At 37.9% G+C, this 26,476-nt stretch overlaps 1 protein-coding gene across 6 annotated transcripts in view; it reads right to left on the bottom strand.

The window, feature by feature from the left end:
- Positions 1–26,476, bottom strand: part of SNX29 (sorting nexin 29) — a 113,409-nt gene that overhangs the window by 49,110 nt on the left and 37,823 nt on the right. For 4 of the 6 annotated variants that reach the window (XM_064726331.1, XM_064726328.1, XM_064726329.1 and 1 more), the window contains 6 exons: positions 26,312–26,440; positions 19,313–19,395; positions 16,332–16,438; positions 10,670–10,786; positions 9,804–9,859; positions 8,781–8,862 (listed from right to left, as the gene is read on the bottom strand). In XM_064726331.1, coding sequence (XP_064582401.1) covers positions 8,781–8,862; positions 9,804–9,859; positions 10,670–10,786; positions 16,332–16,438; positions 19,313–19,395; positions 26,312–26,440 — 574 coding nt within the window. Of the gene's footprint in view, positions 1–8,780; positions 8,863–9,803; positions 9,860–10,243; positions 10,367–10,669; positions 10,787–16,331; positions 16,439–19,312; positions 19,396–26,311; positions 26,441–26,476 lie in introns of those variants that run through there. The other 2 variants (XR_010442085.1, XM_064726333.1) reach the window with 2 other exon arrangements.

A 26,476-nucleotide genomic window follows, 5' to 3' on the forward strand; every position in this document is an offset into this window, starting at 1 on the left:
ATGTACAGACTAAATCAAAATCACTGCTAGAATATTTACTTGTAGACAAAGGATTTCACTTTAATACCATCTTGAATATAAAAAGTTAAGTAGTTTCTGTTTGTTAGTTAAGAGCACTTTCTGCTTGGGTCTCCTGCGCAAAGATTGATTGGTAACCTTTCTGTAGCTATGAGCTAGGGCAGCTCTAAGAAAAATTTCAGTTAATAAGTATGTTTAATGAATTAGTCTGTTATTTTCTCATCACAAACACGTCTGAAGTCAGAGATTGGAGAGCAATAGCAATAACAGGTGTAATTTAACAGTGTTTGTCAGTCAACTACCTGCTCACATAATATTACTGAAATGCCAAACATCTTCAGAGAATCAACGTAAAAGCACAAGTTCAATGATTGCATCCTTAAATGAAAAATCCTGCTCCCATGGCACTGGGGTTTGAGCCAGAAGTTTCTTAACAGGTTAAGCATCTTCAAGCAGTTCTGAGTCCAAAATGCTGTTATCAAGTTCTGGTAACAGCCTGGTACAACTGACACAGTTCATCACCTCTTACATATAAAAGCCTGAGGAAAATAAAGGACAAAAGCCAAAATTCTAACTTGCTCCAGCTCCAGTGTACACAGACCAAATGCTGTAATCAACACTCATCCTTCTGATCTGCAATAGTCCCATGTGGGTGCTTCTCTTTTCTGATGCAAAATATTGTTTGGTATGTTGAGGATTCACTTTTTTCTCTCTCCAGTACAGCTGGCAGCAAGAGATACTGACTGAGATATTACAGACCCTTTTCCTGTTGCAATGACATCCACGATGTAAAATTCCAGATTAAACATCAGGAAGAATATTCCCTACACAAAGTTACTCCTGAATCTTGCCTGCAAATGTGGCTCCCATCTCCTGGCAGGATGGACTGAATACATAATGAAAAATGAATTCTAAGACGGAGAACTCTATTGATGGGAGCTCCACAAATACAAAAGTGCTGAAGTCAAAGTCCTTGTGAGTCCTTGTCCCATTCCAAAGGGAATGGAATAATATTAAAGGAAGGTGAGCAGTGAAAACTCTACTAAACCACATATAAAATGGCACAAGATACAAGAGAACTCAGGACATTTCAGCAGCAGAACACTTCAAAGGACACAGAGAATACTGAGAATGTCTGTAAAGAATCAATCCTAGGCTGGATAAGGTCAAAGTTTTGAGCATGGAAAAAAATGATGGAGAGCAAAAGGACTGCAAAAAGAAGCTACACTAAGGAAGATCCTGTGACATTTACCAGTTAAGTAAGCATTAAAAGAAGGGGGGGAAAAAGGATGATAGAAAAACTATTACTTCTGTATTACTGTAATTCTACTGCATTGATGTATTTCTATCTTCCTTCCCTCACAAAATCCTCTTGTTTGTTACATACTTTCAAATCAATGCCCAAGCATGTGGAAAGAAGGAAAATTAGCAACTGGTTTGGTAGGGACAACCCAATCAGCATGAACACCAAACCAGAACAAGCTAATTGGCACCATTCATTTTTGATGTTAACTCAGGTAATCTTGACTGGTGAATGTTTCCCTTACATTTGCTTTTAAATAACACTACAAATCTTGGAGTATCATTAGTCCACAGTTGTGCACTTTGGATAATAAATTCTTAAAACTCTGGTTCAACTTTAATGCACATCTCAATTATTCAGGAGCATGAAGAGAGATTTTGATCAAAGTTTACCATTTAATAAATAATTGTTCTCAGGGGATTGAAATTATCTTTTTTCCTGTTAGAAAAGCAACTATGAAATGGGAGTAATGTATTTCAACCTACTTGTTTATCAAAAGTTTATCAAAATTATGTATTTCTGTACTCAAAGCATATAGAAGAAGTAAAAAGTATTCATAAAAAAAAGTAAGAACCAGTTTCATTTTACTTCACTTCTGGACAATGGGATTCTGTTAAGAATACAAATTCAAGCTCAATTCTCCAAAGTTACCTCTGAAGTGTGAGAAATGAATACAAATGCAAGTTATATTTTGAGACAGCTGCAGGCCTGCATTTATGGTTAAGTTCCCCCTTTGAAAATGATCCAATTTAAGAATTTTCTGCATAATGAAAAACAAATGGAACAATGAAACTTTTCAGCTGTGATAGGAGCAGCTTTTTGTGTGCCATAGAGACATAACAGGAATTAGAGTGAATAAGCTTTTATTTCAGTATGTGCAAGTGGATAAAATGGTCAAAGACTACAAATACTTCAATATAATTTATGTTAAATCTTCAACTTTCTGTTATTCAGGTCATAAAACTGAACAATATAGTGTCAAATATATGACACATCAATATCAAAGCACAGACCTTAAAAACAGCCAATATTGTTCCACTAAAGAGAAACATGTCACACATTTTAGGCTTATGCACTCAATTACAGACAGCAGAGTGATGGTCACTGCTCCTGCAGTCACAGCCCTGCTTTATTCACCACAGCAGCACCCAAGTGACCGGCCACTAGAGAACAAAGGCAACACTGCCTCCACTTTCGCTACATGGAATCAGTATTTTCTGTCTTTTTATATACAAATCAAATCAGCACCAAAAAAAAAAAAAAAAATCACTCAACAGATAATAAGCTGATTTTGACAGTGAAGTATGACTTATAATTACCCAAGATAATTAACGTCATTTCACAAACATGCACTTTGAACCACACAGTCATTGCAATGCATGACAACCACTGCAGGGAAAGAAGTTTCTGCAGAAGAGAAAATAGGTAAAATGACACTAGTGCTGCCTTTTTCTCCAAACAGAATATTGGGGGTGCTCAGGCAAGGGAAAGGAGGCTATTTCATCCATCAGATTCTAAAATACATAACATCACTAGTATTTAGTTTAGATATTTATTGAATATAAATTACTTGCTTCTTTCTGAAGTAGTTACAAAATAATCTGAAAATAGAAATTCTACTTTTACTTTCCTAGGATTTTTTGCATCCAGCACTTTAAACAAATCAATGTAGTAAGCTGTAATTCTGTTTCCTTTAGAAAAAGAAATAATTACAGAAGTCTCCAAGGACTGATCTCATCTTTCTATACCCCCTCCATATACCCAGTTATTTAAAAGTTTTTCTGCTTTATGCTTCCTCTTATGCTTCTTTGATGCATCCTTGGGTCCCACTGCAGAAAAAGTGAGATATTCAACCTTTTTGGCTCACACACTCTCAAATTACTCTGAGATGCCATGAACAACATCTTTCTTTCAAATTCTCCCAATCATTCCAGTTCATTTTCTTCTCTACTTGCCCTGAGCTGCACTGAAATGGAATATGATTAGAAGACTATTTATTTCTCCTTTTTGCCTGCTTAGCTCTGCAGCTGCTGAAGTCATCCAATTCATCGTGTATCAGAAAAAATAAAATGCAACTTTGGGTTGAATTTTTTGGGTTTAGTTTGTTGCTTACCTTTCAACTCCTAATTGCCAGTCCATTGCCTTCCATTTTCAGCCTTCGAGGAAATACCCAGGCCGTGCTGCCTTGTGATTAAATTCAAGGTCAACAGGCCCAGCTGGCACATCCTGGACTGTGCTTTCCCTGTTTCATCTCTCACTCAAAGTATTTTCTGGGCACTGTCCTCCTCAAACCCTTTTGGGTATCAGACACTGTTCTCCTCCATCTCTTTGATGTTGTGTTTCTGTGAAAATCCTTCCCTCTGAGGCTGGAGCGTGTCCAGAGCAGGGAACGGAGCTGGGGAAGGGGCTGGAGCAGAACTCCAGTGGGGAGCAGCTGGGGGGGCTCACCTGGAGGCTCAGGGGAACCTCCCCACCCTGCACAGCTCCCTGACAGGAGCCTGGAGCAGGCAGGGGCAGGCTCTGCCCCCAGGGAACAGGGACAGGACGAGGCCGTGCCAGGGGAGGTTTACACGGAATGATGGGGAAACTTCTCCATGGAAATGCTGCCCAGCACAGGCTGCCCCAGCAGCAGGGGAGCCACCACACCTGCAGGAATTCAAAAGCCATGAGGATGTGGCTTCTGGGGACATGGGTTAGTGGTGGCCTTAGCAGTGCTGGGGAGCAGTTGGACTCAATGATCTTAGAGGTGTTTTCCAACCTAAATAATGCTGTGATAAAAGCCCTTTCATAGGGAAGTGCAGAGAAAAATAACAGATCTTAAAACATCAATTAGAGTAAAATAAAAAGAAAAATTATAAGCAAATATGTCAGCCAATACTAAACAGCAAGACTGAAGATAGTCAAAGGAATAAAAAAATGGTAAGAAATGTTTATTGATTATAGTCTTAGGGTGTCCTATTCATATGCAAATAGTAGCAGTCTTGTCTGATTAGCATATTAATCTTTGAACTTATTTGGTTTATAATGTAAAGTGTTCACTGCTCTGCAAACAAGGCGGATTTGCAAGAAGCCATTTAAATATTGATATCACTTTAGGAATCATAAAATCTCAGTTTCATTATCTTAAGTGTCAGGCATTGATAATTATAGCAACAAAAGGCATGACTAATGGCATTTGCTGTACACTTCACAGGAAAGTGGAATCCACATGTATATGAAAACAAGATACTCTACAGTTGAGAAATATGACAAAATAATATTACTGCAATATTCAACTTGCTTTACACACTCAAGAAATTGCATCTAACTATCACCATCTAGAGGTAAAATGAAAATGGCTTTTTTTTTTTTAAATTCTGATTTGGATTCTGTCTGTATGTCCATGAATATATTAGACAAGAAATTATTTTCTAATGGTGAGCAATGTCTGCACACAAAAGACACGGGCATCAGACTGCAGAGATGACATACAGCCGTCATCAGAAAGCAATGTAGAGAAACTAAATTGTTTCTATCTAACTAGAGAAAATTGTTTGTTTGGAAGAGAAGACTTTTGCCACCATGACCCTGGTGTTAAATAGTTATAGTAGTTAAATTGTCTGTTTAAAGCCCAGACTGGGCTTCCTTAAGTGTGATTGGTACAAAACAAATGAATTTCTCCATATACGGCTGTGTGCTGTAATGTTTATAACTAATCACTCTGCCAGCCAGTAACAGCCATCAGAAACTTTGTAAGAGAATGAACCTCTGAAGCTGCCCTTGGGTAACTGCCTCATGTTCCTGCTGCAGAGATGGTTATGGGTGTCTGAGCTCCTGTCACAGCCTGGATCATTTCATCCACCAAAGTCCAAACAACCCTTATGATTTGTTGCTTGGTAATAAAGACATCAACTGGTCGTCTAATTATTTTTTCTACTCAGGTGCAAAATTAATTGCACTAGTAATCTGTCAGTGCTAATGAATGGCAAGACAGGAGTCAAGAACTAAACCTGAAGCAAAACAAACTTGAGCAAGTACAAATAGAGAGGATGTGCTCTGAAAACATTTAGAACGAGCTTGCCATGCACAAAAGATAAGCCTTAGTTGGAAGGAAAGATATTTTGTCATCATACCTAATATATCTCCATTTTAGGACTAAATTAGTCATTATTAGCATGACATTCCAAAGGCAACTCATGTTTAATTAAAATCACCTCCAAGTTTCTTGCACCCTGCTCTTACAGCAAGGCACACTGATCTCAACAGTTCAGAAAACTCCTTAGAGAATTATGAAATGTATTTTATCCAGAACACTTAAATATAAACATAAGGTATAGTAGTATTTATTATTCCAAAATATCACTATCTAGGGATTTCCTTAGAAAGAAGTCACATCTTTGCATTTGGATTGATTTTTCTTCAGTTTAATTAGCTCAATTATTTTCTAGTATTACCCCATAAACTTCCAGTATTACCCCATTTTACACATTGTGAAGACCACTGCCATGCACTTGTTTTGAAATTGCAAAGCAATAGTTTCAATGAATGCTTCAATTTGCATTTTGAACAGTCAAAAACGTCTCCATTTCCTTCATGATTTGAAAGATTGCCATTGTATTCTCCTCTCAGTTGCCTTTCTTGCAGGCTAAGAATTTCTAATATGCTCTGCCAGTGAAAAATCTTTTTTTTCCACCCATATTATTTGGAGTTGATATATTTCTTTGGAGAGGAGTAGAACTGCACACAGATAAACCAGAGATTATACATAGCATAACAGCATTTCCATTTGTCTATCCCTTTCCTAATAATTTGTAACAACTTGGTTTTTTAGACCTCTTTAAATCCTTTTTAAAATTATGTCAGATTAGCTACTTTAAAATCTGGGGTATGCAAGCCAGAAGCTATTTATCAGTCACTTTTCAGCTATTTCACCTTTGAATTCCTGGTGCACTGCATGTGGAGATTTATGCTTTATTTATTCAAGAAGATCTGCTACTGGCATTTCATTTAAAACAGACAATCTGCTATTCTCCACAAGGAAAAATCCAGAATGAGAATAACCCATAACAACTCCATGGTGAACAGAGATTATAAAATATGCATTTTTCTGTTACTATTTTATATTCTGAGAAAGCAAGTGAAAAAATATTTTTAATTGAACTCAATAACTGCACATGCAATTCTAAATTGCTTTCCCCCTAAAATTTATACCCCCTCTAATTGTTCTAACATCCACAGTTGAATGCTACAGATCCCCAGCTCTGTTAATTTTTAAGACAGTAACAGATAGTGCTAAACTGGGGCACTGAATTATCTGCTGCTCACAACTGTCCCCCTGAACTCAGCCATTCAAACTGAGCATAAGATTGGGCCACGTTTCCAGAGCTTGTTCTGAAATCCTCAAGATTCATAACCAGTTAATTCTGCCAGTTAAATATTACTGCAAGAGTGCAGTGTAACTCTACAAATACAGAGGTCTGATTGAAATTTCCACATCTAATAGGATTAATTATAAAATGCTGCTTGCTTTCAGAGTCCACAGTTTTATTTCTGAGCTTGTCCAGAATCCTTAATCCTCAACAGAAATTAAAGAAACTATTTGATGGCTGAAACTATGTGACAAGTATGCTGGTGCTGGAAACTTTTCCTGCTATGTTTACTGAAGAGCAACATCTGGGTTTTTTTAAGGATGAAAAATGCACTGATTTTGAACATCCAAAACAGATGTTAACATGACACAAAAAGAAATGCTTTGAAATGCCCTTCAAAACAGCACTACAAATCCACATTCAATTTAAAAACATAAAATTAAATTTTAAAAAGCAAGCACAATAAGCAAACTCCTGCAGTAGTCTATTCTTATCCTGTCCAGGTCAGGCCTTCTTGATATGCAAATTAACAGGTCATTAATTTCTTTTTCAGGTTTAAGAAGCACAAGTGCAAAACTGACATTGATTTTGAAGAGGCACAGCAACCCATATTTACTTCTCCTAGTTCTTACATTCTTCAGAAGCTTTTTGAAGTCCATGAAAACAGGTAACAGACACTGTGGAACTGATAAGTTGATAATTTTCCAAACTAATTGAGATGCTCTGCAATTGTATCCACCCTCCTCTTGCATTCACCCACTTGTACAGTTACATCCAGTCAAACTTCATGACAAATACTGAACTCTTCAGTAACCTAATTTGATAGAGTTACAAGTAAAATTACAAACTCATTAAATTCTTCACAAAATTCACAGAATAGGTAAGGTTGGAAGGGACCACAGTGGACCATCTGGTCTACCCCACCTGCTCAAGCAGGATGAAAAACAACACAGAGCAACTTAGGAAAGGAGCAGTAGAAACCAGAGCTCTTCTGGTGGCCATGGAGCTGCATCATCATTAGTGTAACAGGTGGGGTGAGATCTCGATGCTTTTAAGAATTTCTGTGTTGGCAGACTTGTGTCTGGGTTTGAGAATCTGTAGCCAGTGACAGCAGAAATATGTGAAAGCCAGAAAGACAAAAATATTACACTTGTCAACAAGTTGGGTTTTCACACACCTGTGCATCTCTATTTGATTGATTATTCAGTGCTTTTGAACAAATTACTAACTGTTCCCATCCTGGTGGCTTTTCTTTCCATTACCTCAAGTCTTATTTTTCATTGTCTTTTACTGGCCAAAGGGTGGGTGTTTTCCTGTATTTTTCAACTACCTGCCAACACTTCATAAATGATTCAAAATTCTACAAAAAAAAAACATCATTCAGAGTGAGAGGAATGTTAACAAGCTTCAGCAATCTTGTTCAGAACTAAGTACGTGTGGCTGAAACAAAAGTGGAGAAATTTTGCAGCTGCTAACAATCCACACATAAAGAAATGTAAATAGCCTAGGACAGCACATGAGAGTGCTTGAAGTTCACCCTGTCATTCTATCCATGGAGGGGTCACTGCTCTGAAACCAGGAATCCAGCAATCAAGGAACAGTATAAAATTGCAATGCTTCAGCTCCAAGTCAGGCTGGAGCACAAACCCCTAAATTCTGACCTGCCTGAGGCAGAACACAATGTGAACATGTTCAATAACACACAGTGTAGAATTGTTTCATTATTCAAGATGTTTTCAAGTGAGCTACTACAGTAAACCACATCTGTCTGTCAAGCAATGTTGCTGGTCATTGTTATCCCCAAAACTGAAGTAAAACATGTACATGCATACTGAAGAAGGCTTTACTGATTAATATTGAATTGTTAAACTCCCTGACCAATGGAGTCATCTTATTAGCATGCTTTTAAAGTATTAAACTACTACAAGTCAAGCCTCAAAATATGCTATTTGAATAATCAACACAATCCTATGGATGAATATATATGAAGTTACTGCTGCTGCTCATTAGTTGATCTCTAATGAAATTATACACAGAGATTTAAATTATTAAAATGTGCTACTTCAGTCAGAAACTTCTAGACAAAATCCCTGCTCAGCTGCCTCACTCACCTGGTAAACATGGAATGCATTGGCAGCTTTGCCACGCAGGAAGACTGAGGGAATCCAAACATTAATGAGAGCACGATTGGATCTGAGGAGGAGAGAGAAAAACTTCAAAAAGGGAATCATATTTATGTATAAGAATGGCAAAGAAACTACATGCAATGATTTAAATAATGATCAAAGTAATCAGTAAAGCAACTTAAAATTTCAAATGAAGAAACAGAAACATTAGAGTTCTGCCTGAATTTTTTTTATGTTCTGAATCTAAAAACATTCCCTAAAATTAACCCAACTGAAACAATTCTTTCTGCAGGTTTTCTGGGGTTTGGGGCTTTTTTTCACAGCATGCATTTGACAACATTTGATTATACACATGAAGCAAAAATTATTCACTTCAACAAATTCAACATTTTGAGCGACAAATCTCAGGTAAAGTTCATTAAATAACAGAAGAGCAATGCACAATTCTGCAGAAGCCATTTCCATCCACTCTTTGTCATCCATCTCTAAATTTCTATGATTCAAACACATCAGCCACATTTTCAACCCCTCATCCACAAAAGCAAGATTCATTAGTTTGACTACTAAAGGCAAAATTCCAAATCACAACACTCTCAAATGATCTGGGGAGGGCTCCTAGTGGGGGTTTGGGGTTTTTTGAAGCATTGATTAGGAGCTCTTCTGTAAATGAGGAAGTCCATCACATGATGAATAGCAACCAGCACCCTTCAAACCCAGAGCACCCAAACCAGAAACTTCTTGGTGCTTTGGCAGAATACCAAGACCTAGGGCATTTAAAAAGCACTCCAAGGGAATCTTGCTAAATCTAAACTCCTTGAGTTCAGCATGATTAACTACACTGGGGCATGGACTGTGCAGCTCTCCATGCTTTTTAACAATGGAATACCACAGCTAAGAATGCAGCTATTAGAAATAATAGAGGAAAAGCAAATTATTGAATCTCTTTGCTTATTCTCCTTTCCCAGAGATGGTATGAAGAGAAAAAAATTTGTGAATTATGAAACTTACATTTCAAAATCTGATAAACTCTGATCTTCAGATGTTTGACTTAAATCTCCAGGGACCTTTATTTACAAAACAGAAATAATTTCCAAACAGTGGCTATTATGTTTTCAATTAAGAAAGCATAATATTATAAGGAAATTACAATTCAACATTCAATTCTATAAAAGCCACTAAAAACTATTCCTGACAATCAATAAAAGAAAAACAAAATCCTGCAAGAAGATTGTGAACATGTCACCCTTGTGAGTCCTTTATGTTAACATTTGCTACAGTTTTGTAAAGAAACAAATTGGGGTTTGTAAAAGCATGTAATTTTGAAAGATATAGAAAATGCAGGCAAGAGTACCATTATTAGGGCTTTATGTGCAAAGGATGCTAAAACAAAGTACTTTGTGTGTATAAGCCGTTTATGGGAAAATATGAAGCACATAAAACCTACTGATCACTTTCTTTTACAACCAATATTCTACCAAGGGAAGGACACAAGAACATTTTATTTCAGCTGTGCTCCCACAAAACAGGACATAAGTACAAAAGTTCATAATGATGCAATGATGGACTAATACCTGCAGAATCAAAGGAAGTAGCAGCTGTTAGAAAACCAGATTGCAGGAGCATTAAGAACAAAACAGAAATAGCTTTTTACCTTAATTTACAACTAGAATAAACATAAAAGGGTATCTTCTTTCCTTTAAAAGGAAAATGTAAAATGTAAAGCATAATCTGGAATAGTTAAGAGGAAAGGAATTGTTCAAAGCCAATTCTTTTCAGATCTGTTATTTCTTACAAGCTAATGGATATTTCACCATGAGGAGCATGTCTGAGCTATTCCAGAGGGATATTCTGCAGTGCAATAAACAAATACTCACTGGCCCTCTCAGATCAATGAGCTCTTGTCTCATCTGGAACACCAGAGCTTCCTTGGCCATCAGAGCACGGTGCAGCCTCTCATTGAATTCAATCAGCTCCCCATGCATTTCAGCCACCTGAAAAGCAAAGCCAAGGGATAATTGTGATCTGAATTGAGGAAAAAAAAAAATCCCACTATGTAATTTCTTACATGTATATCAATTTCTTTTTACTCTCCAAGTACTGCTAATGTGGTAGTCTGAACTGATCATTAAGAACAGACATTGCTATAATTTTGATTCATGCCTTGAAATGTAGTTTTGATATTGAATAGGACAAAATGCAACTTCATGACAAATTTTATTCTTATCACTCTAAATCATCTGACAACTGATTCTAATAAAACACCCATTGACTTCTGTTCTCAGTTTAATTCTTTGATAAATGCAGCACTCAACAGGTACAAACTAATCACAATATTTTGAACAGGCAGTACTGTAAAATGCACAAACTGCATTAAACTTTGTCAATAATTCATAAGTGATGTATTCTTCACCCTTAGTTGGAGTTTTTATAGGAATGGACCTAGAAGTCAATCGCTCCAGGCAAATCTGTGAGAGGTCAGAGTCTAAATACCAGAGTCAGGCTGTGGCACAGGTTGCTCTCACAGGTAAACAGAGTGGCCTCTTTGGACACTGAGTGTGGCTGGGGCTGTGCTCTGCATTTTAAGTCAAGAGAGCAAGAAGAGATGCAGGATGTTGTGAGAGTGCCAGGGGCTGGGGCAGCGAGGGCGATGGAAAGTTCCAGCAGTCAGATGTGGGCACTGCTGGGCCCTCCCCTGGGCTGCCCCAGCAGCAAGGTTAAACCTGCTCCTGCTCCGGGGCCAAACCCGCTCCTGCTCCATGGCTAAACCCGCCCCTGGCTCCAGCACCTCTTGGAATGCCTCCTCCTCCTCCTCATCCCCCACCCAGAGCTGGAGAACAGCAAAGGCAGCAGGGTAACAGCACGAGAGCACAGCTGAACAACATGAATTTCAATCCAGTCACCTCAACAATAGCACGCAGACTTGAACTACTGCCAAATCTCTCAAGAGTTCATAGTTTCCCTCCTAGAAGCAGCTTGTTACTATCTGTGAATTTCACTATTTCCTTTTTCTGAATTACTCTGCCTTCTCCCTCTTCCCCAGGGAACTTCCCCAAAATAAAGTAGTTTAATTTAGTGTCTGCTTTTAATTTTGTGCTTTGTTCCATACAAATCTGCATCCTTCACAGAATCAAAGCAAACAAAAAAAGCCTCAATTTGACAAGCCAGAATCTCACATCATTGATTATAAATAAAAAACAAAAATAATTTTCATGAGGTGAACTTCAAGCATTCTTTTCCAATTTCTTTTTGTATTAAAGGGAGTCCTTCAAACCCAGTAATTCATCACTGAAACATATATGCAAAAAAGAGCTAAACTACATGAACAATATACTAGAGAAAGCAATAATATAGTATTATTAATTCTACATAAATGATTTTCCATACTAGCTTAACCACTAATTCCAATTTAAAGTGGGTGGTGTAACATTTAAGAATACCAGGTTAATATTAACAGGTCACTGTTAATTCCACAGAGCCTGGGCTGTAAGGCAGAACTTCCTTGCATTTCAAGTACAGAGATACAGCAATGACTAGTTACAAATTCACAGAGAAAAGCTGCAATACTGCTGGTTATCAAAAGCAACATAAAAATTTACAAGTGGATCTCAGTAGTTTGCATATTTGAAAACATGTTTGGTTTTTCAGGGCCTGTCTATCAGAAGAACAAAATCCAGACTGATTTGTGACTATTTTGTCTCTCTGATTTGGATGTCCTTGAAATAACTTTCTACTTGCAGACTCAATTAACATGTAAATTCAACAACTCTCTCAAAACACCACAAGTAATGCAAAAATCTGTAAGCATCCCTAGCAAAGTTAAATAATAAAAAGGAAATTTAACAGCAAATAAAACACCAAATCACTTGTTCTATATTATCAAAAGGACAACTGGCAGGTGTCACTTATTAGCAATTAACTGACTTCAATACTTTCCCTTGTCAAAGAAAAATGCATTACCATCACAGCAAATCAAAAGGAGCAATGAATAACAATATTAATTTAAATTCCTTTAATTTTTCCTGCATCAAAGTCTGCTAAAACAACAAAGAGGCCTCCTTATAATTATATCCTTTCAGTTACGTTTTCATAGAGTCACATCTTCCTTTACTCAATCCACATTGAAGCTTAAGCAATAAATTTCCCTGCTGGGACTTCAATCATCTTCACAGTTGTTTTTCTTCATAACAATATGCTCAAAGCAAAAAAATAAAGAATAAATAAGCTCAGTTTTCCTTGGACAGAGGATCATTTAGATTTGCTCCTTCCTATATGAGAAAACAGTTTAAAGAACCCAAACCCTTCTCAGGAAGGTGAAGTGAGGATAAAGTAAACACTTGAGGCTCCACACTAACTCAGCTCCTTGGAGTTGTCAAAAGAAAACCCAAGTGCCTGAGAGCACTGCAGTTACACTGCCCAGCAGGGCCACAGTTCAGAGCAGCCTCCAGAGAAAGGACAAAGGTATCACCTCATGTTTCACAGCAAAGGACCAAGCAGTTCACTAAAAACAGGCCAGGAATGTTTCACTAAGCATCTAACAACACAATCTATCTTGGAAAGATATGCTTCAAAACCAATTAGCAGAAAATAAGCTGAAGCTTTCATCTCAAAATAAACTGGGAACTGTGCACATTCAATGAAATTCTTACTCATGTGTCATGGTTTGACCAGGAAGAAGTGGGAATTCTGGGAAGCTGTGGTCAAACCAATGAAGGTTTTGGGTTTCATACTGACACCTGGTGTAGCCAGTGGGGTTTGGACACACCTCCGAGAATACACAGGGGTTAAAAGCAGGGCACTGCCCTGGCACTTCCTCTTTGGACATCGTCGGGCGAGGAGTTCAGATCTCTCCCCCCCCCGGCCCGCTGCTGCTGGGCGGGGGGAGGGGACAGCCATGCGGTGAGGCCTGGGGCCTGGACAGAGGGGGCTTCGGGGGGGCTCCAAGGATGGAAGGGTGGAGGAGCCCCAAGAGACATCGAGCTCTCGGGCAGCCAGCTCCCTCTCCCCTCCAGGAGAGCAGCCAGCTGGGAGGAGAAGGAGGGAGACTGCCCGGCCGCAGCGGCAGCAGGTGTAAGAGTATTATCGTTCTAAGATAGACAGAGACTGAAACTTTTAACTCTTTCTTTTCATGATTGGGGCTTTACAAAAATGTTAATCTTCTTCGAAGCTGAATAAGAAGGGAGATGAGAGATGAGATGACTTGGCCCAGAGATTGTAGAGATGATTGGATGAGGAGAGATGATTTAGAGTGGCCTTTTGACTGGACTTTTTCTTGTAGCTATGGACTCAGTTGTTCCTGTGACACAGACTGCATTTAGGGGGAGGCAGTGCCTCAAAACCAGGAGGGTTCATTTGTGAGGACCCCCCGGCCCCAGGGGGTTGGAAAAATATGGGGGGGACAGTTGTCCCAAAAGCAGAGACTGTGCCTTTTTGGAGTGAGACAAGGCATCCTTGAAAGACAACCCTAAAAGCAGCTCTGGCCATGTCTCGGTGGTGAGAGCACTGAGCATGGAAGGAACATGTCACAAGCGGCAAATGGACTTTCCGGGCGGTGCCGAAGTGACAAGGAAGCATCCGAGGTTTTCAGTGTGTTTCCAGAAGCCTATGGAACAAGAAGGACTCCTTTTCCTCTTCATGAACTGATGTTTGAGTATACTAAAGTGTCGTGCCGGGCTGGGCAGTTGTTTTGAGAGAATGTATTGGATTGGGAAAGTCAGGTGGTGGGGAGGAGGAAAATGGTTTTTTTTTTGTAAGGTTTTCAATTCTTTTTCTTCTTTTTCCTTATAGTCTCTCCCTATTTCCCTGTAGTTTAAGTAATAAAGTGGTCTTTATGTTTAAGTTAGAGCCTGTTTTGCTTATTCCTGGTCACATCTCACAGCAGACACCAGGGTGAGGCATTTTCATGGGGGGCACTGGCTCTGTGCCAGGCTCAAACCATGACATCATGTTTGCAATAATTCCCAGTCTTGGTCAGTTGTGTCCAGTCCCACCAGCGCTTACTGAGACTGACACTGCTTGCCATGCTCAGAGCCTTGGAGAAGGGCTGTCACAGGGGTTATGTCCTGTTTGGAGTATGTGAGGATCCTGCTGGAGACTAGTAAGCGAAAGAGATGCAGCCTCCCTCTTCCCAATATCACTGGTAAAAAAGCTTTTCTGTGGTTACACCCAGAGCTGTGTCACCACTGCCACAAACTCAGAAGTGCCAGCACCAAACTCCTGAGCACACAGAACAAAGGTGGAACAACTGAGGAGGCTTCCACAGCACAGGGAGGTTTCACTTGGGTTCTTAATTAAGATATTCTCTTGATAGGTACAGAACAGAGGAAAGGAGCCAGAAGAACTCAAGCAAAGGTAAGCATTAGGGAGAGAATTAGTTTCATGTTGTCATCTTATTGCAGGGGTTCCACACTGCTGTCTCCTTACCACAACAGTTCCACACCTTCTTGGTGTTTCTCATGGGCAGCTCCTCACAGCACTGACTCTTTCTTCTTCCCAAAGCAGCCACTGACTCCAGTTCCCTTCTCACCCAGCCACCCCACTCTTTTCTAGCACTCTGCTTCTCATTGCTTACAGCTGTGGCCTGGTAAAGTCAGGCCTGCTCCTGATCTTTGCTAATTGGCCCAGCTGCAGCTCCTTAGGGGTGAGATTCCTTTCTACACTAGCTTTAGTTTCTTATATTCTATCCCCCTACAGTTGCACATGGTCCTATGAGAAAAGGAGAACCAAGTATGCATGGTTTAGAAGAACTGTATGAAGCTCTTTGATCCATGACCTGCATTTTTAGTCATCTTCATGTTAATCAGTTAATATGGGTAGCCAATTTCAGGGTATTTTGGGAAAGAGAAAGACATACAGAATTCTTTTACTTCTTATAAAAATGTTCTTTTAATATTTAATAGCAGATATGGGTATTCGATACTAAATTTCATTACATTTTTTTCTTTAAAATAATTTGTATTCAAATTTAGGATGAAACCCTAATCTATAATTTTTTCTTCCTTTAATGAATCTTATATTAATCTTAAAAGTAAATCTTGCCTTAGGAACTTTTTCTAACATGGTCATATCAACAGAAGTAGTAGCTTCTATCAGCCATTTCCTTACTGCAGTATTCAATAAGCAATACAAAAATGAAACATGGTTTGCAATCAGAAACCAGCACAGAAAAAGCTACAAATTTCACAATGATCTTACATAAAGCTCAACTGCCAACACAGCCATGCCTGTAATTATGTACTGTCACTTACACAAAACCTCAAATGCATTGTCTGTGGTGATTTCAACTTCACCAGCAGTTAAGACCTGAAGGAACTTGCTTATTTATTAAAACCTTCATTTTAATATCAGCATATAAAAGTGTATCCTTGTTAGGAAAAGTACTTTTAATTATCTGAGGTTTTTTATTTCTGAAGAAAAAAATCAGATTTATATTTTACATTCCTGAGGCAAAAAGATATCAGCTAAGTAAAAAACCTATTTAAGCTTCAGACCTTGTTCTACGATTAGGATTCCATAAAATCTGTGCAGTACAAACTTTACCTCAATCAATTTCCTCTCATAAGAGCTGGCCAGTTCCTCATTGTTTTCTGCTTGCTTTTGCTCTGGAATTGTAAATTCACCATCAGTGCTCCAAATGTTTGGCAGAACTATAACAAAGAGATACCTCCGATTAAAAAGTAAAATTCCATAAACATCCAGGATAACCTGTTTAGAAAGAACATCTCCACAAGAAACAGTCATTAAAAACATGAGAACAGACCATAATATTAAGCACTATTACAAGTACTAAAATACAGATTCTGCAGGGACCTTTTTTGGTAAGAAATATTTAGACTGAGATTTTAACAGAGAAGAATGTAAACCAAAAGCATTTGGCTGTTGTGTGATACAGCTGTCTAATATATGTAACACCTGCAGTTCCTGCCCCAAGCCTTCTAAAACTTCTGTTTCTCTTTTAAGCCTTTTTTTTTACTGGGCTTCCAAAACATCAGTTTATATTACTTGTACAGACTGCTTACATATCAGAGGAATTACAGCAAACAGGGCTGAGAATGAACATTCCATACTTCACCCAGTAGTTCATGATTTTGCAGCAAGCAGAATCAGCTGGAGTTATTCCATTCCTGACAGTAATTGTCTAATTTCTTCCTAAAACCTTCCAAGAAGGGAGATATCAGCTTCCCTGTATAACCTATTTAAATGTAAGTGTTCTTCTCACAAAGGTTTTCCTGATAGCTAATCAAACTTCCTTCACCTGCCATGGCAGCCCATTACTTCTTTTATCTGTAGTGAATGAAAATTACAGATTATTCTATTCCTGTTCCCAGCTATCATTTCAGTATTTGAAGATCACATTAAGGCCTATTCTAAGTAAATCTCCTCCAAGTTACACAGAATCCAATTCCACTTTTCCTCATTGCTCATGAATTTCTAAGAAAACAAGTTAACACATAAAAATAAAGCCCTAATAGAAGAGGAGTTGAACAAATGCTTTCAACATTCTTCAAAATCTGAACTATATATACAAACACTATTAGGTAGATAGAAGAGACCATAATTTATCTGGCTAAATATTTTTGAGCCTGGGAACTGATTTTTGTTTTGAGGAAGAATTTAGAAGTTTATTATTATTTAAGTGAATTTGAAAGTTATTTTAAGATCTTTTTCTTGTAAATGTTGCTTCAAGTTCTTCAGCCAGACTTCTAAGATCAGCATTTTTATATAAATATTCTATCTAAGCAGGTTTAAAAAATGGTACAGAGCCAACTCCTGCTGATGACTGAGAAATGAAGATGCTCATTTATTAAATATTTAAATACCAATATCCAACTGCTCAGGCTACAGCAGTGATCACTCATTTTGAAAGCTGATAGTTCTGACTTTTGGGTAATTTATTTATTATCACATTTGCTGAGTGAGGTTTTTGGCCTTTTTAAGTCTCCAGAAGGCAAAATATCAAGCTGAGTTTCATTTATTATTTTAGGAAACTATTTAAAAGCCATATTCAATAGCATTTGATCTGATTATTGTAGAAAACATATAGAGTCTTCATTATTTATAGTGATAAAAATAACAGCAGAAGCCCAATTTATTGACACTTTCAAAACCGAGTCACAGAAAATCTGTATTCTAAAATCTACAACACATTTAAGACTTTTTTCATACCATTCAGAAGATTAATTATAATTAAAATTACTCATTGCATAAACAAACCATGGGTGCAATTGTTTTATAAATCTGGTAAAAGAAAAAACTCCCTTTTGTTTCTCTTCATTTTTGCAGCTAGTTCTCAGGGAATATTTACATGCTTATGTACTTTGAGTCAGAGACAACAGTACTACTAAAATTTCACCTAAATTTTCAATGGCAGCTAAGGAAAAAAAAATAGTTTTACAAAAATTCAACATGTAAAGTTACACTGTAAGAAAAATTTATTACAAATATTGTATGAAATATATTCTGGTCACTAGTGATAAATATTATAGATAATTACTGTGGATTGATTAAGTATCTTTCCAGCATAAAGCACACGTGTTCGGTTTTAGAAATGTTGGTACTGTTCCATCCCCCTTTTTCATCCATAAAATCTGACCATCCTACTCAGTTTCTATTCTTATCACTCACTAATCTGCATAATTTTAACATGGTGGAATATAGCTAGCCTAGGAATATTTTTTTTCTTTTCCTATAATTATACTCATCATGGAAACTGTCACTACCTAATGAAGGATAATTTCTGCTATTATAGGAAGCCTCAGCCATGGTTTTCGTGAATAATTCTTAATATGAATCACTACACTCCAGCAAAGTCGGAAGTAAAAACATGTGTTCTCACTAACAAATATCCTTTCAGGCATGAATGAAGCTCTGAAACTCCAGATAAGTACAGTGGCTAACCCTGAAGAACAGTAGTATTCATTCATAAAGCCACTTATATGACCAAAATATTCACAATTTTTAAAAATTAGATGGTGCCAATTTCTGAAAACCCATCTCAGCTCTCTGAACAGCTTCTGCAGCCAGTGGAAATCCAGATCCCACCAGAAGATTCAGAATCAAGACATCAATTCAGCCCCTCATGGATGCTTCTATCACAGATCACAGAAAACCAACAGGTAAAACTGCTGATAACTTCACTCATGCTCTTTCAGTTATAAAATCTGCTCATTACTACTCAGCACAGTGTCTATTTCAAAGAGTCTGCAAATACTGATTTCCAAAACAACAGTATAATCTAGAGATAATACTTTTATTTTTATGTTCCAATATCACACAGATTTTTATTTAAGCTAAATCAGCCTTTTCTGGAAAATTTCTTATAGAAAAAAAGTAAGACCACCTCATCCACCAGAAAACGCTCTGTAAAAATGAGTACAAGAATCTACATCTGTATTTTTCTCAAAAAGAAACAAATCAAATATGTTATTTTCACTATTGGAAGGTATTACTCCCTGAATGGCAGCACACAGAAAAACAAATCCTGTGCATGGATTCTTTCCCCCCCTTCATTTTATCCTTACCTTCCACTGTTTGACCTTCTCTTCTGAGCATCTGGACAGCTCCCACATACTTCTTAAGCTGCACTTTTAGCACCTCATTTTCTCTGTAGATAAAGAAAAACAGTAAATAAATATTTTTTCCCCAAAATAGATGAAAAGTCCTTTTCAGTGGAAACAAACAGACTCTCTGTTATAATAAGCTTTACCTAAGTTGTGTCACCATGATGCAAGGAAAAAATTAAATAGTGCATCAATAGCAGAGTAGCAGGAAAATTAGTTTTCCAGGACCTCATAAACACCTCAGTGAAACAGATTATCTCATAATCAAAGCTTTTCCATTAATTGTTTAATTTAGATTTTGTGTACTATGCTACACTGATGGCAAACAAACTACAGAGTCTATCTAAATCAACAATCAACTAAAACATAAGGATGGGATGCTACACAAGGAAATTCAGAATGGCCAATGTAAAATGAAATCATTATTTTGCTAATATGCATCTAATTGCAAGCAAATAATAATTCAGCTCTAGAAAAAGGCTTTATCATTGTAAGAAAATGGCAGCACTCCAGCAACCATATTCAAGGCAGAAGTTTCCACAAACCATTGCTAAATGAAAAGCATAAGACATGAAATTGAGGTAATCCCTTCAGCTGTCACACTGCAGTGCCTGTGCCTGTCTCATTTCTCTCATTCAAAGCAGGTACCACCATGGCTCCACTTAACAACATTAAGCACCTTAGTTCATATTTGGGGGGAAATAAAAAGGGCTCCAACCGATTGATTTTAAACAAAGCTGACAAATCACATGTCTGAAAATTCAATTATCTGTCTAAGCCCATTCAGTTAAGTGAGTGCAACAGAAAAGTTTATATACCAAAGAAGCATAACTAAAATGTGTTGCTAGACTGTGAATTCAAACTACTTTTATTTTTCTTTAAGATAATCCTGAGGTAGAAGTATGTAGGTGCCACAAATGCAGCACAACACACAAGAACCCCACAAGTGTTAGAGAGAGGAGGGAATTTGGGCTGGCAAGGCCAAATTGTGCTCCAGGCACAACAAAACCTGGACATGGAACACAGCACAGAAAGCTGCAAATAGATGACATACCAAAGAAAAGGCATTTTATTCATGGAAATTTATTTAAGATTTAGAAATATTCAAAAAAACACACATGTTTGATGGTCCTTATCATCCTAGATATACACACACATATAAAATACACATATTTTATATATATACACACTCAAACTGCTGCTGTGAGCAATGCTACACTGCTCCTGTAAGGAGCCTTGACTGGCACAATATTCCCATTCCTATGGACTTCAGTCAGCTTGCTGAACTTTGTAACCTCAATTTTATTCAGCATTTTAGTAGGAGGTTGCTAAATAATTGAGAAGCTATTGATTGCTTGGCAATCGAATTTTAAGAGTCCTTGATGATTTTATGCATTTGATGATATTTTTCATTTCTGAGACTACAAAGAACAAATAATTTTCTCCACCAGAGACAGACACTGATATTCAGAGTAAGGGTAAAAAGCATAAAAAAACAGTTTAATCCGATATACAGTATTAAAACAAACTTAAATAACTGATTCACAAAAAAAATTTCTATGACAACTAAACAAAAAGGTTTCTCACGAGAATTGTAAGAATGTCTGCATTAAAATAACTGTGTACAGTTACAATATATTAAGGAGTCTCATGAAATAACTCTATATCACCTCAATTCTACATAAGAGAATAGACTCAGTGCCTTCTAAAATTGACTTAAAGTTGATACAGTACAGATGAAGTTGAAAAATACTTTAATTCATTCAAGGTTTTTGATACAAGACTGAAATTCAAAGCAGGATACTATGGCCCAGTCACAATTTTCTAATATGCCTCTATCAGGTTATTACTTATTCTTTGCCATCTCTGACTCATTATTATGATTTAGCTGATTCCAAAGAGGGCCCATCCTGATGCATAGGAATTTATATTCTTTTAAACAGAGCATATTTAAAAAACATTTAGTAAGCACATGTTGAAAAGTCTTTAATGACTTCAAGAGGTATTTTATCAGATATATTCCTAACAAGCATTTCACAAGAAGACAAATTCCTGTCCAGGAGTTAGGGTCAGATCTGCAGACTGAAGGATGTTAAATACTTCTTCATGCAGGCCCTGCTGCACTGCAATGTATCCAAACTGCAACACCCAACCTGAGGCAGAACTGTTCACCTGTTGTGAGCCCAGAGCTCAACACAATATTTTCAGTATCTTTAAAGTGCTCCAAACAGTTCCACATTTAGTGCTGAAGAATGAGCAGCAGGACTGTAAGTACAAGTTGAAAGGGATAGAGAGGAAAAAAAAAATTTAAAAATAAGGCTGAAATAGCCAACAAAACCAGGGCAGAACTGCATCACTAAAAGCACATCCTTCTCCAAAACCTCAATTGTACCCATCTTCCCTTTCTCCAAAAGTTCAATTGTACCAAACCTCCCTGCCTGATCACTTCTTCCATTTCATAAGCTGAAAGACAGATGGTATTATGTGCTGATATAGGGGAAAATGACAATGATAGAAGATGACATTGTAGTATTCCTACAAATTACTCATTTGCTCAAATAGCAAAGCTCTAGTGAGTGTTATTGTTTAGGCTTCATAGCACATATATAGGAATGATCAATTATATAATGAGTGTTAGTTGTCAAATACCTTCAATTCCCTGCCTAATTTGGAATGAAAAATAATTCCTCTCTATTTTATTATTTTAAAATTAGCATTCGAGGAAACCCTGTCTGAAAGAAAATCAAAACTTCAGCCAGAATGGTAAATTTTTTTAGCAGCAAAAAACAAGCTTGTGTTTAAGAAGCACAGACTTGCCTGTTTTGCATCCAGTGAATGAACACAGAGTATACAGTTTTTGTTGCAGACAAAGAAGCCTTACAGGATTTATTTTCTTATACCTTAATAGAAAAAAAGAAAGAAACAAACCCAAACAAAACTCCACCACACATCTTGAAAACGATATAAAAAATCTCTAGGGCTTCTGTAAAATGAGCATGGTAAGAAAAGAATTTGAAAAAGAGTAATTTCTCTTGTATCTCAGTATAGTGGCCTGAATGTAATTGATTTTTGGCACAAATATCAGACTCTAGCAAATGCTTTCTGTGAAGCTTACTCCAGAAAGGTGTCTCATTCCTAAATTCAGCACTGGGAAAAACGAGGTAAACCAAACAAACTACAAGAATCCAACAGATGTCTATGTTTTGCTAAAAAAGTTATGGGTTTAAGGAAATACTATAAAGGTGCTAAATATCCAAACAATAAAAGAACCTGCAGGAATTAAGAATGAATTTAAATAAACAATGTCCTGCAACATTATGTAGAGTCTGAAGCAGAGGCTGCCAGAGGACTTCCAGAGATGCCTTCTAACCTGAATGGTTCTACTATGAGGAGATGCAAGATCACAGTCAGTTGTCATCAAACACAATTAAATAAGGAAAATGAGAACTGTTGCTGATGGAAATAGAAGATGAACTATATACAATATAATGAGATTATATAATAAAACCAATCTCCAGAAAAAACTTTCATGAGGAATGATGTGCTAAACTTAACTGCTGGTCCTGGCCTGGGCTGCTCATGGGCCATCACTGAAAGCTGCCCTGGCTGGGGGCTCCCTCAGAGATGGAGGCTGGGTGCTTTTCACCTTGCTCAGTTCTTCTCCTTCCTCCTCCTCATGCTACAGCTGCTTCTCCTCCTCCTGCCCCCACTGATGCCCTGCTGCCAAACATTCTTCCTCCTGCTCCCTCTGGGAAGCTCCTTTGTCCCTCACTATGGGCTGACTTCCAGTGGGTTTTTCCATGTCCAGGAGCCACTGATGACTTGTGACATGTCACCAACTAGCCAAGCAGGAAGAAAAAGTCATTTAATATAGGAATATTCAAATTAGTTTTCACAAGCAGGAACAAGAGATATTTTTCCTCTCTCTAAGAGCTGCTAAAGGGAAGTGATGGAACCATTTCAAGATGCACCACACATGAGTTCACCCATCACTGAAGGGCTATGGCTGTGAAAGAAGTGCTGCAAAACAGAATAACAGAAAATGCCAAATCCAAAAGCAATGTGGTTTAAGTAACACAGACAGTAGGTAGAGGAGGCATATCAGGTTAAAGAACCTACAGCAAACAGGAGGTATGGAGAAGTGTAAGATGAAGTAGAGACAAATTCTCAGCCCCCATTTCCCCACACAGTGCATTTTCATCTTCTCTATCTGCTTTTCTTGCTACAAAGCCTGTCCTTTGTAATATGCTTTCCTCCAACATTGCTGAATATAGTCTAAGAATATGCAATCTGAGATTATCCAATTTCACAGTCAACTTCAATAAATTCCTTTGCCTTGCAAAGGGATGTAATAGTATTCCACACAGAAAAGAAGAATCTCAATTTAAAAACTTTAGTATTGCCAAGAAGCCACTGGCACAATATGTCCATGCAATTTGAGAAAGGTTCATTGATAAGAACAAAAAAAATCAAAACCAAACAAACAAAAAAAAAAAAGGGGAGGAGACCCCAAAAAGCAAAAAAGCTTATACTAGAGAGACTACTGAGTGTATTCTAGCAGAAGACCAGCAAACAGATTGAACCTGAGCCTGCTCCTTTTGGAACAATATAGCAACTGCTATGAAGAGTTATTCAAGTATTTCACATGGAACAATGAGATTACTTCTACTTGAAACTAAGCTCACCTAAGACTTCTTCCATTTCTCAAAGAGAAAGTGGGAAACTTGGGAAAATGTCTCTCAGTAAACTAGCATTTTGTCTGGGAGGCCAGGGGCTCTTGGGAGGGTCCAGGAGAACAGCTGAATCACTGCAGATTTCCAGGAGCCATCATTTCAGCACTGACTGATGTGTCACTGAAATTTGTGTTCTCAAAGCCTTCAGGAAGCTATTTATGTCAAATTCTTCAAAAGAGCTTTGGGGACACACATAAATATCAGCTCTCATAATCTGAAAAATAGTCATTCATCAAATCACAACAGTCAGATTGTTACTGAATGATTTCCCTTGCCTTAAAATATTCAGAACATCACAAGAGAGGAAAATTTTCTACTCTGGTCATGTGATCAATTGTTTTCAAGGGAAATAGTGAGATTTCACTACTTCAAAATATCTAAAACTTGGTTTCCTATTACTCACCTAACATATTATGCAGCACTCAAAAAGCAATCCCAAACTTTCTGTTACTTCAATTCTTTAGATTATTCAGCTTGCTCAACTTCTTGGTTTAAAGTACTATTTATTTTAAAAATTTACTACTCTTATTACTGCAGCAGCATCACCTACAGCATACAAAGTGAACCAACTAAAATTTAGAAGAAAAGCTTATATTCCAAAGAAACTACATGCAAAGTTTCTTGTGTTAGGATGTTAGAAAATGAGTTGCTATGAATCATTAAAGAAATGCCTCCCAAATCCAAAGTAACTGGTGACACATGAATTTATCATGCCTCAGCAGCTCCCAACACTGTTTTTATCACATGACAAGGCAAACTGACTTTCAGAAGAGCAATCAACACAACACATCCATATAGCAATAAGAGGAATTACACAGACTTATTTAAAAATACCTCATTAGTCTAAGTGAGCATCTCTTCAGGTCTGGTTATAAAAGCTCCTTATCTATTCTTTAAAGAGGTATGTGCATGACAAATATCTGATTCACCCATATGTCACTGCAAATTCTAAAATTGTGGGGGAAGTGAGTCAAAGAAATATGAATATACAACTCCTATAACCTGAAATATGAATATTAAATGATGAAGTATTTGCATTGTCTCTACTGCCTTACAGCACATGCATGTCAAACCCACTTATTCATATCTCTCCCTTCCTCAAAGCAAGTCGTTTGGTTTGATGTGTCATCAAAAGCAGAATTAGTAGTGTCCTAAATACCTTTATTTTTAAGAAAGCTTTATATTTATCATTTTCAAATAGGCAGTAAAAAGCTTAAAGGAATCTCAGCTGTGGTACTTTGTGATTGACACTAAACACACTCTGCTCGTGCATGCAGCAAACAAACACCTCTCTCTGGGTAAAGCAAATTATTTAACTCTTGGATTGTTTGTTGTTTACTATACACATGAATCACCCCCAAGATCTTACACATCATGGTTACTCTAGAGTTTATTTTGAATTGTAAGAAACAAATCACACTATTACAGCAGCATTTACCTTCAAAAGTCTTTCTGAAGCTGAATCCCATTTAGACAAGGAGAGGGTTAAAATTCTTTATTTCACTGTAGCTGGAGGCAACTCAATACTGGGGCCAATGCTGTTTAACACCTTAACATCACCTGGGCCAGAGCACACCCAGGTGCACACCCACACAGCAAGGTTCACAAATACAAAACTGAGGAGCAGAGACACTGTGTGGCTGTGCTGCCACCCAGGGGGACAGGGACAGGCTGGAGAACTGGACTCAGAAAATGTCTGTGAAATTCTACAAGAGTAAATGCAGTCCTGCATCTGGGGAGAAATAGCTCAGGACAGCCAGGCAGTGCTGGAGGGCTGGCAAACAGCTCTGTGGAGGAGGGTCTGGGAGCCCTGGGGGACAGGAGCTGAGCACGAGCCTGCAATATCCCCTCCATGGCAAAGCCAGCCAAGAGCAGCCTGGGCCCCACAGGAACAGCACTGCCAACAAGTCACTGCCAACAGTGCTGCCCAAAGGGGCTCAGGAGTCTCCATCTGTGCAGATATTCAAAGCCTGACTGGAAATGGTCCTGAGAAACCTGTTCCAGCTGACCTTCCTGGAGCTGTGGGAAAAACAGCTGCACCACTTCAGAACTTGGTACTTGTTTATAATGTTTAGCAGGAGCTACTGCTTACCATGGGACTTTTAGTCCTAAATCACTTCTGTTCTCCTGCAAACTTAGCTACCTGAATACTATTTCCCTTCTATGCAGACTGTTATTCCCTTGTTCCCCTGCAGGTATTTCCCAAGACATTTGCAGCAGTTCTTACCGTGCCAAGGCCTGGACCTTGGTGGCATGTCGCTCCTCCTGCTCTGCCACCTTCCTCCTGCAGTTCTCCACCTCCTGCCTCAGAGCTGCAGAATGCTCCATCTCTGCATCCAGCAGGTTCCTCAGGGATCTGCAAGAGGGCAGCAGCCTCTCTTTAGGACACTGC

This window comes from Zonotrichia leucophrys, chromosome 14, assembly GCF_028769735.1.
Source record: "Zonotrichia leucophrys gambelii isolate GWCS_2022_RI chromosome 14, RI_Zleu_2.0, whole genome shotgun sequence".
Classification (NCBI taxonomy): Eukaryota; Metazoa; Chordata; class Aves; order Passeriformes; family Passerellidae; genus Zonotrichia; species Zonotrichia leucophrys.